A 13,556-nucleotide genomic window follows, 5' to 3' on the forward strand; every position below is an offset into this window, starting at 1 on the left:
TTTGCACATCTTTTAATGTTTGACTTATTCCTGAGTTCTCACATCTGTTTCTACATTCAGACTGTTGCAGTATCATGTGTTACTTAGCTTCTAGAAAATTATACATTTGGAGCATCTGGGTGGTTCAGTCGGTTAAGCATCCAGCTTCTGCTCAGGTCATGATCTCAGGGTCCTGGGGATGAGCCTAGGATCAGGCTCCCTGCTGTCCCCCTGCTCCTGCTCTCTCTCTCTGTCTCTGTCAAATAAATAAACAAAATCTTCAGGAAAAAAAGATTATACATTCATGAGAGAATGAGAATGGAAAAAGGTACATTTATTATTAAAATATATATTTTTTTGGTATAGACCCCTGCAAGGATCTCAGGGACTTCTCAGGCATTCTCCGACCACACTTTGATGACCTCTGTTCTAGATAATATATTTAGCTATAGAAATTAAAGACTCAATAGAAATTCTAGAAAAAAAGATTCTTTAAAGAAACACCCTTCATCTAAAAGATTAATAATTCTACTGTGTCATCACATCTAGTTTGTGTTCATTTTTCTCTTTTTGTCTCATAATTTTCTTGTAGATTTTTGATATCAAGAGTCAAACAAGGTTCACATATTATATTTAGTTGATATGCCTTTCAAATTTTAATCTATTGGTTCCTCTTCCTCTTTTCTCTTTGAAGTTTATTAGTTGAAGAAACTGGGTCATTTGTTCTTGTATAGTTTCCGTCATTCTGGTCTTGGCTGAGTGCATCTCTGTGGTATAGTTTAGCATGTTTCTCAATCTCTGTATTTCCTGTAAATTTGTAGTTAGATCTCTAGGGCTTTGATTAGATTTGGCGTTCTTTTTTGGCTAGACTTCTTAAGTGCCGATGTGTACTTTCTTCCACGAAGGAGGATGTCCTTTGTGATGTTAGAATCACTCTGTTCTGACTTGCATTTCCGGGGTCTGTTTAGGTTTTGTCAGCCTAATTCATACATTATATTAGCTCTTCTCTAATGATTTTAGGATCTATAGCTAATTGTGCCCTAATCTATCAGTTGGTATTAGAGAAGGTGATAGATATTCTAATAATCAAGGCTGTTGGCTGAGATTCTTCAGTCGAAGGAGATCTTTTCCTCATCTATTCCATTAATTTGAAATACCATTTGCATACAAAGGACCAGCATAAAATTTTGGATAACTTTTTCTCTATATCTAGAAATTTCCAGAATAATTAATTGGTTACCTAGAAACCTCCAAAGATGATTCAAGAGAGTTTTTTTTTCGTTTTCTGGTTTTCTTTAGTATTATGAATTTATAATTTTTTTGCCTTCTATTCACCATTCTTTTCAGATGTTCAAAGGGTCCTATCTTTTTCTTTTTTAAGATTTTATTTATTTATTTGACAGGCAGAGATCACAAGTAGGCAGAGAGGCAGGCAGAAAGAGAGGGGGAAGCAAGCTCCCCATTGAGCAGAGAGCCCGATGTGGGGCTCGATCCCAGGACCCTGAGATCATGACCTGAGCTGAATGCAGGGGCTTTAACCCACTGAGTCACCCAGGTGCCCCAGGGGCCTATCTTCTTGACAAGTGGAAGCCCTTTCATAACTGGCTCCCTTGTCTGTGGTACAGCCTCAGCAGATTTTGATAGTTTACTTGTTTCCTGGAGCAAGATGTCTTAACCTCATCTTTTACATTTCTTTTTTCAGGCATGGAATCAGGTATGTGACACTAATTTTTTTCAGTGGGAAATGGTATTTAGAGATCATAATCTGGGTGACATTTATGTTTATTCCTAAAAGATTGTCATTGTTTATACACCTTTTGGTGCATGGAGCTGGGAAAGCTGTTTTTTGGGTTTTTTTTTTAAACTATTTTATAGAAAGGAAAATTATTTATGAGTTCCAGATGCTACTTCAAATTCATTTATAATATTACAGAGATTCGGCACCTGAATGGCACAGCTGGTTTGGTGTCCTACTCTTGGTGTTGGCTCAGCTCATAATCTCAAAGTCATGAGTTTGGGTCCTATGTCAGACTCCGTGCTCAGCATGAAGTCTACTCGAGGATTCTTTCTTCCTCTGCCCCTTTTGCTCATGCTCTCCATCTCACGCTTGGGAAAAAAAAAAAAGATTACGGAGATTTTACTTTATTTTTTTATTCTCCATTTTCTTAAACTGAAAATATTGTTTCCAACAATATGATTATGAAATCACAAGATTTTAGGGAGGACTTGTTCTGTTTTATTAGAAAATTGGGGCCTAAAATGCTTAGCGGGGTCAGGTAGCTGAACAAATGAGTCAGGCCTGTTGTGAGAATCAGCAGGGAATGACAGGGGCTGATGATGAACTGGAGGGCGTATGTCCCACCTAATGGAAGCATGTGTGATTTGGTTCTGGGTAATTTTTATTGAGAGGAACTATAGGCACAGTATTGCTTGGTTCTCACATTTAAAAAATTTTTTTTTCATTTGAGTGTAGTTGACACACAATGTCACACTAATTTCAGTTGTATAGCATAGTGATTCAACACAACTCTGTCTTACACTGTGCTCACCACAAGTGTATCTACCATCTGGCACCGTAAAACACTCTTACACTATCATTGACCGTATTCCCTGTGCTGTGCCCTTTGTTCCTGTGACTTACTCATTCCAGAACCAGAAGCATGTATCTCCCGCTCCCCTACACCCACTCCCCAAACCCATCTCCTATTCTTCTCCCCTCTGACAGCCATCAGCTTATTCTCTGTATTTATAGATTTGATTCTGCTTTTTGTTTACTTTTTTATTCATTTGTTTTTTTCAGATTCTACATATGAGTGAAATTATATATTTGCCTTTTACTGACTTATTTCACTTAACATAATACCCTCTAGGTCCACTTATTGTCACAAACAGCGTAACCTCATCCTTCTTTTGGCTGTATGTAATATTCCACTATATGTATTTTTATGATTTTTAAATATTTTTATATTTTATATGTTTTTTATATATATATCACATTTTCCTTATCCACATCCATTATCCATTCCTTTATATATATCACATTTTCCTTATCCATTTCCTTATCCATGAGTGGATAAGGAAAATGTTGACACTAATGTTGTTTCCATATCTTGACTCTTTGTAAATAAGGCTGCAATAAAAAAGGGTGTGTATATTTTTTTCAATTAGTGTTTTTGTTTTCTTTGGGTACATACCCAGTAGTGGAATTACTGAATCATATGGTTATTCTATTTTTAATTTTTTGAGAGACCTCTCTACTGTTTTCTACAGTGGCTGTACCAATTTACATTCCCACCAGTAGTGTATGAGGATTCCTTTTCCTCCACATCCTTGCCAACACTTACTATCTTTTTTGATTTTAGCCATTCCGACAGGTACACAGTCATATCTCATGGTTTTGATTAGTATTTCCTGTGCCTCTTCCTGCTGTGCTCTCTCTCTCAAATAAATAAATAAAATCTTAAAAGAAAAAAAAGAGTTAAATAAATATTGACAACTAATTCAGAATTTTAAAAGGGCTAAACAAGTATTTTCTGCCATAGGCTTTTAGTTTGTGACTTCTTGTGGAAACGCTCTAAGGAACTGATGGTTAAGCTAGCCTTTCAGATTCTTCTAGACCTCAGGCAACCTGAGAACTGCAATGGGAAAGAGCGGGAGGAAGAGGACTTAATCATCTTGATTTTGCTAGTTGCGATGCATTTGTTTATCTAACTTCTCTTTTTGAACTTTAAAAAATTTTTTAAATAGCTTTATTGAGCATTCATTCTGCTTTTTGTTTCTTTTTCAAATTCAAAATAGGAACTGACGACATCTCAGGAAAGTGGTGGAAATGTTCTTCAGATGATGTATGAGAAACCTGAACGATGGTCTTTTACCTTCCAGTCATATGCCTGCCTCAGTCGAATACGAGCCCAGCTTGCCTGCCTTGATGGCAAGCTCAAAGACGCAGAGAAACCTGTATTATTTTTTGAGCGATCTATATATAGTGACAGGTATATATAAATGTCTTGCACTTGTCATTCTGGAATCGTGGCATGGAACTGGAATTTTTTTTTCTATTTCTGGTAATCAAAGGAGTAAGAGGCTATGCTGAGGATTTGAGATGGAACATTTCCTTTAGCAGTTTGGTAATAAAGACATTAGGGAAGTTCTAGCATTCATAATTGCTAGCTTCCATGGAGACTTTGGGGACCATGGTAGCCATATCATTCAAATTTATGGAGAAGTTTTTTTTTCTTCCAACCCTTTTAAAATTTTCATCTACCCTGGTTAAATCTGGATCTGTATTCAAGACTTGCTTCTTGAGCAAGATCAGAAATCTCTAAGGGTTACCCTGCTTATGTAAGGATTCTTTTAAGCTAGAGAGTTGGTGCAAAACAGATATTCACAAACTTTGGTCACAGGATCCCTTTCCATTCTTTGTAATTATTGAAGAGCCCAAAGAGCTTTGTGTCTTATTGATATTCATGTTAAAAATTAAGATTGAGGAATATAAAGAACATTTACTAATTTATTTAAAATTAGTAATATAAACCCATTACATATCAGCATAAATAACACACTTATAAAAATTATATTTTTCAAAACAAAGAAATTAGTGAGAAGAGGCTTGTATTGTATTTTGCAAATCTCTATAATGTCTAACTTAATGGGAGACAGCTGGATACTCATTTATGCTTCTATAGTCAATCTGTGTACCATGTTCTTTTGGTTGAAGTATTATACATACAGTAATCTGGCCTCACGGAACTCTTGGAAAGACCTTGGGGACTACCAGGGGTCCCGACCCTACCTTTTTGAGAACTGATGGCCAAGAACATATTTCTTGTAGTTGGAGATACTCTATTAATTGTTTTTCTGCTAACTCATTATCTGCCATGGATTTTTGGAGAATGTTCTATGTCCATTTAATAGATTTATTTTCTCTTTTCTATTTCTTTGTGTTTTGTGGAAAGGAATTATGTTTTGATGAGGACTCTCTTTCAGGTATGTCTTTGCATCTAATTTGTATGAATCTGACTGCATGAATGAAACAGAGTGGACAATTTATCAAGACTGGCATGACTGGATGAATCAACAGTTTGGCCAAAGCCTTGAACTAGATGGAATCATTTATCTTCGAGCCACTCCAGAGGTGAGACTCAGTAAAAATTTGCTTGCTGCAGTACCTGGGTGACTCAATCAGTTAAACGTCTGTCTTTGGCTCAGTTCATGATTCCAGAATCCCAGGATCGAGCCCCATGTCAGGCTCCCTGATGCTCAGTGAAGAGTCTGCTTCTCCCTCTCCTGCCCCTCCCCCTGCGTGTGCGCTCTCTCTCTCACTCTCTCTCAAATAAATAAAATCTTCAAAAAAAGTGTTTTAAAAAAATTTGCTTGCTCCATTGACAATTTAAAGTAATATTTAGAAGTCCTTTTAGTGGTATGCAGTGAAGGCAATTTAGTTCAACTCCACTCCCTACTTTCTATTCCCACATCCAAATTAGAAGCTGCGTAGATAGAAGGATTCTCTTTTCTCAGCAAAGCAGAAACCCACATTTAGCAAGTTGCTCTTTTAGGCCCTACTCTGTGCTTCCTCAGTTTTGTTCTTCATTATTTCTTCCTAACTTTGGGAAGTTGGTCTCTTATCTATCACAGCTAGATTTAAAAATTTGCTCAGTGGGGCACCTGGGTGGCTCAGTGGGTTAAGCCTCTGACTTTGGCTCATGTCATGATCTCAGAGTCCTGGGATCGAGCCCCACCCACGTTGGGCTCTCAGCCCAGCAGGGAGCCTGCTTCCCCCCCCCTTCTGCTCTGCCTACTTGTGATCTCTCTCTCTCTCTCCCTCTGTCAAATAAATAAATAAAAATATTAAAAAAAAAAATTTGCTCAAGCAACCCTTAGAATATAGGTTTCTTTTCTTTTTTTTTTAAAGCTTTTATTTATTTATTTTTTTGTGAGAGAGAGAGCACAAGTAGGCAGAGTGGCAGGCAGAGGCAGAGAGAGAAGCAGGCTCCCTGCTGAGTCCCAATGTAGGACTCGATCCCAGGATCCTGGGATCATGACCCGAGCTGAAGGCAGCCACTCAACCAACTGAGCCAACTAGGTGCCCCAGAATATAGGTTTCTTGATGTGAGACCAGATATTTTAGTTACTGAATTTGCATTGCCTAGAATAGAGCCTAGGTACATAGTAGGAGCTCAGCAAATACTTGTGAGTGAATTGCAAAGTTGATGGAAGTCCATTTCAAGAAATCTTTTATGTTTTCATGGCTTGGGCTGGATAGTGGCTTCAGTTGAGAAGAGATTTAGAGAACCCTTGCCACTTTCAGTTAAGGGAGCTTACTTGAAAATGTGACTTTCATTATAGATTATAACATTGCCCTTCTTTTTTTTTTTTTTTTAAGATTATATTTATTTTGGTTTATTTGTGAATTGTGCTGTGAATTGTGTAAGACTGATAATTCACAGACCTGTGCCCCTGAAACAAATAATACATTATATGTTTTTTTAAAAAAGATTGTGTCTGTTTTTTTTTTTGTTGTTGTTGTTTTTTGTTTGTTTTTTTTGCGGGGCTTGATCCCAGGACCTTGGGATCATGACCTGAGCCGAAGGCAGAGGCTTTATCCCACTGAGCCTCCCAGGTGCCCCTATAAACAGACTTTTTTTTTTAATAATTTTTTATTTTTTTATAAATATATATTTTAATCCCCAGGGGTATTATCTGTGAATCGCCATGTGTCTATTTTTTATTTTATCTTTTACTTTTTAAGATTTTATTTATTTATTTGACAGAGATAGCAAGAGAGGGAACACAAGCATGGGGGAGCTGGACAGGAGAAGCAAGCTGGAGAGGGAAAAGCTGGCTGGAGAGGGTGAAGCAGGCACCCACTAAGCAGGGAGCCCTATGCTGGGCTCTGTCCCAGGACCCTGGGATCATGACCTGAGCCGAAGGCAGACATCCAATGACTGAGCCACCTAGGCATCCCAAATATTGTATTTATTTATCTGAGAGAGAGAGAGAGAGAGAATGAGAGACAGCACAAGCAGGGAGGAGTGGGAGAAGCAGTTGCCCTCCTGAGCAGGGAGCCCAATTCGGGGCTCGACCCCAGGACTCAAGATCATGCCCCGAGCTGAAAGCAGATGCTTAACTGAGTGAGCCATCCAGGTGCCCCCATTCTTGTTTATATATGAAATTATGTAATGAATCCAGGAGGTGGATTCCTTTCATAAAGCTAACCTAAGAGCTTACTTTATTAGCAGATTTCTGGTTTTCCTGCTTCCATTCCGGTTTTTATGTTTTTTTATTCCCCTGTCTTCCCTAAACCACGGATGAATATGAATGCCGTGACTACTAGCCAGAAAGAATACTGTGTGGCTACTGAAGCTGAATTTTCAGAGAAACTAGGTTTCTGATTCCAATTGATGATTTTGTTCTTCTTTTTAATATCAAGAAAGCCAGAATTTAATATAATAATTTTGAAATTCACTTCTATTTTTGAAAATAATTTTTATTTTTAATTATAAAAAATAGTAAATGCAAATGTAGAACATAAAGAATATAATAATCTCATTTTGCTAGAAAATATAGTATCTTCAAGTCTATAAACACAAAACTTTATTTCATCAATATTATTTATAATATCTTTTGATTGTAGGATATTTAAGTATTTGAAAAGAAGATTTATAATAAATTTTGAAGCATAGTTTGTGTATTGAACTTCTTACCAAACTTACTTTATACAGTATTTTTTAAATAGGGATCCCATAAGTTTATAGATTTATTCTGAAAGTACTACTTGATTTAGAACCACCAAATGGTTAGAACCACCAAATTTTTCCACAAGTAGGAAAAAAATGAACTATTTCAATTTTCTGGAAGGCATAAATGGAGATTTTTGTCTAGCATAACTAAAGAGACACTAGAGAAGAAGTATTTAATGATCGCAGACAAGAATAATTGTTCCTTGCCCCCAACCCCTTTCTGTTTGCTTTTAGAAATGCTTGAATAGAATATATTTACGGGGAAGAAATGAAGAACAAGGCATTCCCCTTGAATATTTAGAGAAGCTTCACTATAAGCATGAGAGCTTGCTACTGCATAGAACACTGAAGTAAGTTATTTACTATTTATTTTAAAGACCTTTATCAAATTTTAATCTAAAACATGTACATATTTTCATTTTCAGCCATTTTTATTTTAAACTAGTATTATAGGATCTCCCAGAATTAGGTGTGAGTTTTGGTTCTTTTTATTTTAATGAGATCCTATTTTCTTGAAATTTTTGTAGTTAATCTCTTCCAGTGGTATTGATAGCCTAATATATGGAAATTAAATGGTAAAGTTGGAAATTTATGAGTGCATTACTTAGGTACTCTTTTTCAGAGAGAATTTAAGATACTTCAAATTTAATTTTTAGATCAAGGCTTTGGAGGTAGTATCGTACAGTTGTTAACAGCACAGACTTTGTTGTCATTATTAGTCAGATCTTGGGTCCGATTTGTTAGTGTGTAACCTTAGGCATCCTTTGAACCTCAGAGTGATTTCCTTGAGCTTTAGTTTTCTCATCTTCTCAATGCAAACATTCCTTAGTTTATGGGAGTTTTTGGTTTTTGAGAAGAATTACATGTCACAATGCCTAGCTTTATTTTTTTATACTTGAGATTTTTAGTTACTTTTAGTATTGAAGGGGTTTCCAAGTACTTGCTGGATAAATTTAAAGTAAAATGATTGACAACATTTTGAATTCCCAGAGATAATATAGGAGTGAATTTTTAGTGCTTGTCTTTTATTTATTGCTTTTTCTAATTATTTTGTTCATCTCTCTCTTGTTTTAAAACAGAACCAACTTTGATTTTCTACAAGAAATCCCTATCTTAACATTGGATATTAACGAAGACTTTAAAGACAAACATGATGGTCTGATTGAAAAGGTAGATTTATACAAAGACTATACACTAACATGATTTGTCCTGTCTAGAAGTATTATAACTTGTGAAAAAATGATTTTCTAGGAGAAAAATATGCATAAAATTACAATAAGAGACAATTAAGAGCTTTAGAGGGATTTAGACCTCAAATTCTAATCCTAAGTTTAAATTCTAGCTTAGTGGCCTTACCTAGAATGAGGAGGTTCTTTTATCTATTCATCCCTTTATCTGTAATATAGGGATAATCACATTAACGAAAATTCTTGCTCACTCCCTTCTCTTCTGCTTTGTTCCCGCTTCTTCCCCTCTTCCCTCCATCACCAGTCTTTAGGTAGTTGAATAATAAACTAACTTGTGAAATTAAATCCGTCTTTTGCAACTAAATTCAGTATGGAAGATATTTGAAGTTGTAGGATAATGATTTCATCCATTTTTATATGAGCTAAAGTCTTGAGATTAAAGGACTTTTAGTTTTGACTTTATGTGGGACCTTGTAAGTGATGAGTCGGCATCGCCTGATCATCGAGTCATTGTCTTAATCAGAGTTCCGCTGTCTTCCATGTGTTTGGGAGCTGATTACACTCTGTTAAAGAGTGACATCTGTACTGATAAAGGGGCTGGGAGAAAATCTATTGATGTGCACTTGAGAGAGAATAGTAATGGGGATTGTATAATAAATATCCCACTATCCATATTAATTAACTTAGTGATGATCCAATTTCTAAAAACAAAGCCATATTTTTTTGGTTTGTTTAGTTTTAAGAGAAATTTAATTTTTTTCTCCTTCCTAAAATGCCTGCTATTTACTGTAACAGAAACCTGACGTTCATAAAATATATATATCAAGAATTTTGAAAATCTCAACATTTATTATTAACTACTCTGTAAGCATATGATTGTTTTTCTCATGATAGAAAAAAGTAAAGCATATCTGGAAAATTCAGATGACCTCTTTATACCATAATGATGTTAAAAATATAGGATATAGTTCATTTATAATACTATGAAAATAAATGAAATAAAATTAAATCAGCCATTGTAATTCTAACAGCCAACCAACATTTTAACTGAGTCAGTCTGTAAAACCACTTTTTAATCTTATCTAACACTTCTGTGTTTTGACTAAGAATAGTCTTTAAATGTTATTGTTTACATTTACTTTCATTAATAATGCTAATAATTGGCCTTTTTTTTCTTATTGAAATACATAACTGACATACAATGTTTTATATAGTTTCAGGTGTACAACATACTGATTCAACAAGTCTATATATTACTCAGTGCTTACCGCCATAAGTGTAGTCACCCTCGGTCACCATATGACATTATTACAATAGTTATTTTTTAGGTTTATCTTTCTTAGGTATTTAAGTATTTTTACAAGGCAATAATCTTTGTTTCTTCAGAAGAATTACTGCGTCATCTAGAATTTATGGAGAACAGAATCTTTGCATTGTGATGTCGGTCAGTTGGTTAGGTCCATTCACAACTTACATGACCTTTCCTTGCATATTAACATTACAGATTTGCATACATGATTCAGATTTGTGCTTCAGAAAAATTGCAAGTTTTAAGTGTCTGGACCTTTGAGAGTTGTTTAAACCATCACAATTACTAATATTTTTGGTGCTAAAGCTGCATGTCCCTGATCAATGTTATTATAAAGAGATTATGAAATTTGTGTTATGGTTGTTAGAGAACTGTATCAATCTTAGATGTAAATTTAATAACTCCTGTAATGATATTTTAGGTCATTTATCTTTTACTACTGAAGTATTAATATATCTTTTGAAAATAAATGCTATGGCTTTGTGTTGGAGTTAGTTATACAGTTGGGTTCTTCAGCAGTTATTACTATTAAATAGAGATGAATACAAGATATTTCAAATTAGCCAAGGAATTACATTAATATTTATTTCCTCCCCTCAGGTCAAAGAATTTTTGAGCACTTTGTGATTTTGCTGAAGACTACAGGCAGCCAAATGATTCCAGATACTTCAGCTTTGTGTATCTTCGTAGCTCAGTATTCATACAAGTCTCTAGAAAACCCAGGTTTTTTACCATTTTTGTTCCAAGAAAAAAATTGTTTTGATGAATTCTATGTAAAAGTTTATGAGCTGTTTCTTTTCTTTTTTGCCTTAAAAAAATAAGACATCTAATTATCTCTCACAACAAAAGGTCTGGAGGTAGATGGTTCCAGTGTTAGTACTGCCTAAACTACATCACAAAGGACCCAGCCTCCTTCTGTCTTTCCCCTTGTTATTCTCCTCAGCAGGTTGGCTTCCCCCCTCCCCTCACCAGTTTCTTAACTGGGAGCTTTAATGGTATATAGTCAATGGTAATGTACCCTGTGTAAATTAATGTACCTATTGCAAGCTGGAAAGTGGAATTTAAGGAGCCGCTATAAAAGGATTATGAAGTTTTAAATACTTTTGATCAAGTGTCTCCCCTACCATCTTAATTTATGTGGAAGATAAAACCATTTTAGTATTTAATCACTTCAGTGATATTTATGAATGTGTCTAAAATTCGTTCATTAAGGAGCAGGTCAGACTTTGCTCCCATTTTGTAATGGCATAAACTATCTTACAAGTATTTAATCTTTTTTTCTGCTTTTGTTTCCACATCTGTGGTATGGGTGAGACTACATCTTTTTCTATGGGATTTTAGAGGATTAAAGCAGAAATGATAACCCAAAATGTTTCTGTACTTAAAAGATAAATGAGGGGTGCCTGGCTGGCTCAGTTGCTTAAGTGTCTGCCTTTGGCTCAGGTCATGATTCCAGGGTCCTGGGATCGAACCAGGCTCCCTGCTTCTCCCTCTCTTACTCTCCCTTGCTTGTGTTCCGTTTCTCACTGTCTCTCTCTCTCTCTCTCGCTGTTTAATAGATTAATAAGATCTTAAAAAAAAAAAAATCTTCTAAAAAAAAAAAAAGAAAAAAGTATAAAGATTCAATTTATATGGAGCCTGAAGTAGCTACCTACATTCTCTCAGGCCATTCTTTTAGAATGGACTATTACTCTTATAGTTAAAAGATTGGTTTAAAATATGATTGTCTTTAACTCATTGGAGGTGAAGGTATAGTTTTCCCTAAATTTCTTCCCATTTTTATTGGTAAAAATTTAGTGGACCAGAGCAAGGGATAAGTTTTTCTATTTTATTTTTTGTTGACCCTGTGCTGGGAATGAGTTGTTTTCATTACCTTTATAGTTGGTGAGAGTCAGAAGAGAAATTGAAGACAAGACAAGATGATCTTCTTAGCAGTATAGTCTCTTTTATTCCAGCTCTTACTTTCTGCCGTACCCTGCTTTCCCTGCTGTCTGGATTAATTAGGCAGCCTGCTATTTTCTTCTTCTTCTTTTTTTTCTTTCTTTTTTTTTTTTAGTAATCTCTGTACCCATCGTGTGTCTCCAACCCATGACATCAAGATCAAGAGTTGCATGCTTTTCTGACTGAGCCAGACCCGCACCCTGGTGGCCTGCTATTTTAAAGTTTAAATGAAAGTCACACATTTCTACTTTGAGAACATCATGACCACTCGTCACTTCACAGTTTGCTCTGCTTCTCTGTAGGGTTAGACCCTAAGGTTTTTTCCTTCTCCTTTAAATGACTGATAAAAATCATCTTGTTTTATATGTTCTGTATCTTGAAAGCATTATCATTTTTGTTAAATATATCTTAGGAAATATATATAATAAAGAAGACAAAGAGGTAGAGTAGTTGTAACTTTTAAAAGCTGCATGGGTTCATTTTATTAGGTCTGTAGATAAAGGTTGTTTTTTTTCCCCTCAAGTTTGTTTAGGTAAGGTGTGTAGTGTTTTTTCTATGTATTTAATCTTTCTACTTGACATTTTGGAAAAATTCTGTGTTTGAAAGGAGGGGAAGAGTCACTTTAACTTTGAAACTTATTTTCCTTTTTAAAATGTCATTTTTTGTTTTGGTTTTTAGATAATCAAGGATGATAATTTTGTAGGTTAAACATTCCAGATGCACTGATCTTTGAAAGGGAGACTGTCTCAAGTCCTACACTCACCATGAATATTGAAACTATTTCATGATATTGTACAGGGTGTTTTTGTTTGTGTGTGATACAAATGAATTTTCTTACTAAATATTAGCTTAATAAATAAGTATAAACCTCATGTACTGTGATGGAGCTATACTCATTGAAATGATTATATCTTTTTAAAATTAAAATTCTACTTTAAAAAAATTATGAATATAAAAAAAGGTGACTGGTTTAAATAACATTGATTCTGTTTTAAGTGAAGACATAGAGATAGAGACATTAGAGATTTTTAGTAACCTCTAGAAATGTTTACCTTTATGCCTTCTATAATCTGTAGAATTGAATAAAAGCTTTAAAAAATAAAAGCTTTAGAAATTTGTTATGACTCCAAATAAAAGCTGTACCATTAGGTGGGTACAAGAGTATTGAGCCTAGTGGTTTGTATTTTTTTTGGATCCTATTTCCTATGTCAGATCAACCTTATGTACTATTTTTTAGAGTTGACCCTTTTACGAAGGTAATTTTAATTGTGCAAACAGTCCCTCATCAGAATATTTTTATCATCTATGTCTGAAAGTTTGAGCAGAACCCCCTAGAAATTAGGTGTGTCTTATTTTATTTTTATTCTATTTTTATTTTTATTTTTTAAGATTTTGTTTATT

General features: G+C 34.9%; 1 protein-coding gene across 1 annotated transcript in view; it reads left to right on the forward strand.

Annotated features, from left to right (window-relative positions):
* Positions 1-13,319, forward strand: part of DCK (deoxycytidine kinase) — a 31,024-nt gene extending 17,705 nt beyond the window's left edge. The window contains exons 3-7 of the mRNA XM_004766303.3: positions 3,778-3,971; positions 4,966-5,113; positions 7,953-8,068; positions 8,798-8,888; positions 10,815-13,319. Coding sequence (XP_004766360.1) covers positions 3,778-3,971; positions 4,966-5,113; positions 7,953-8,068; positions 8,798-8,888; positions 10,815-10,841 — 576 coding nt within the window. The 3' untranslated portion in view covers positions 10,842-13,319. The remainder of the gene's footprint in view (positions 1-3,777; positions 3,972-4,965; positions 5,114-7,952; positions 8,069-8,797; positions 8,889-10,814) is intronic.
* The last annotated feature ends 237 nt before the right edge of the window (positions 13,320-13,556 follow it).

This window comes from Mustela putorius, unplaced genomic scaffold (assembly GCF_011764305.1).
Source record: "Mustela putorius furo isolate JIRA1106 unplaced genomic scaffold, ASM1176430v1.1 tig00000430_pilon_pilon_pilon, whole genome shotgun sequence".
Lineage (NCBI taxonomy): Eukaryota > Metazoa > Chordata > Mammalia > Carnivora > Mustelidae > Mustela > Mustela putorius.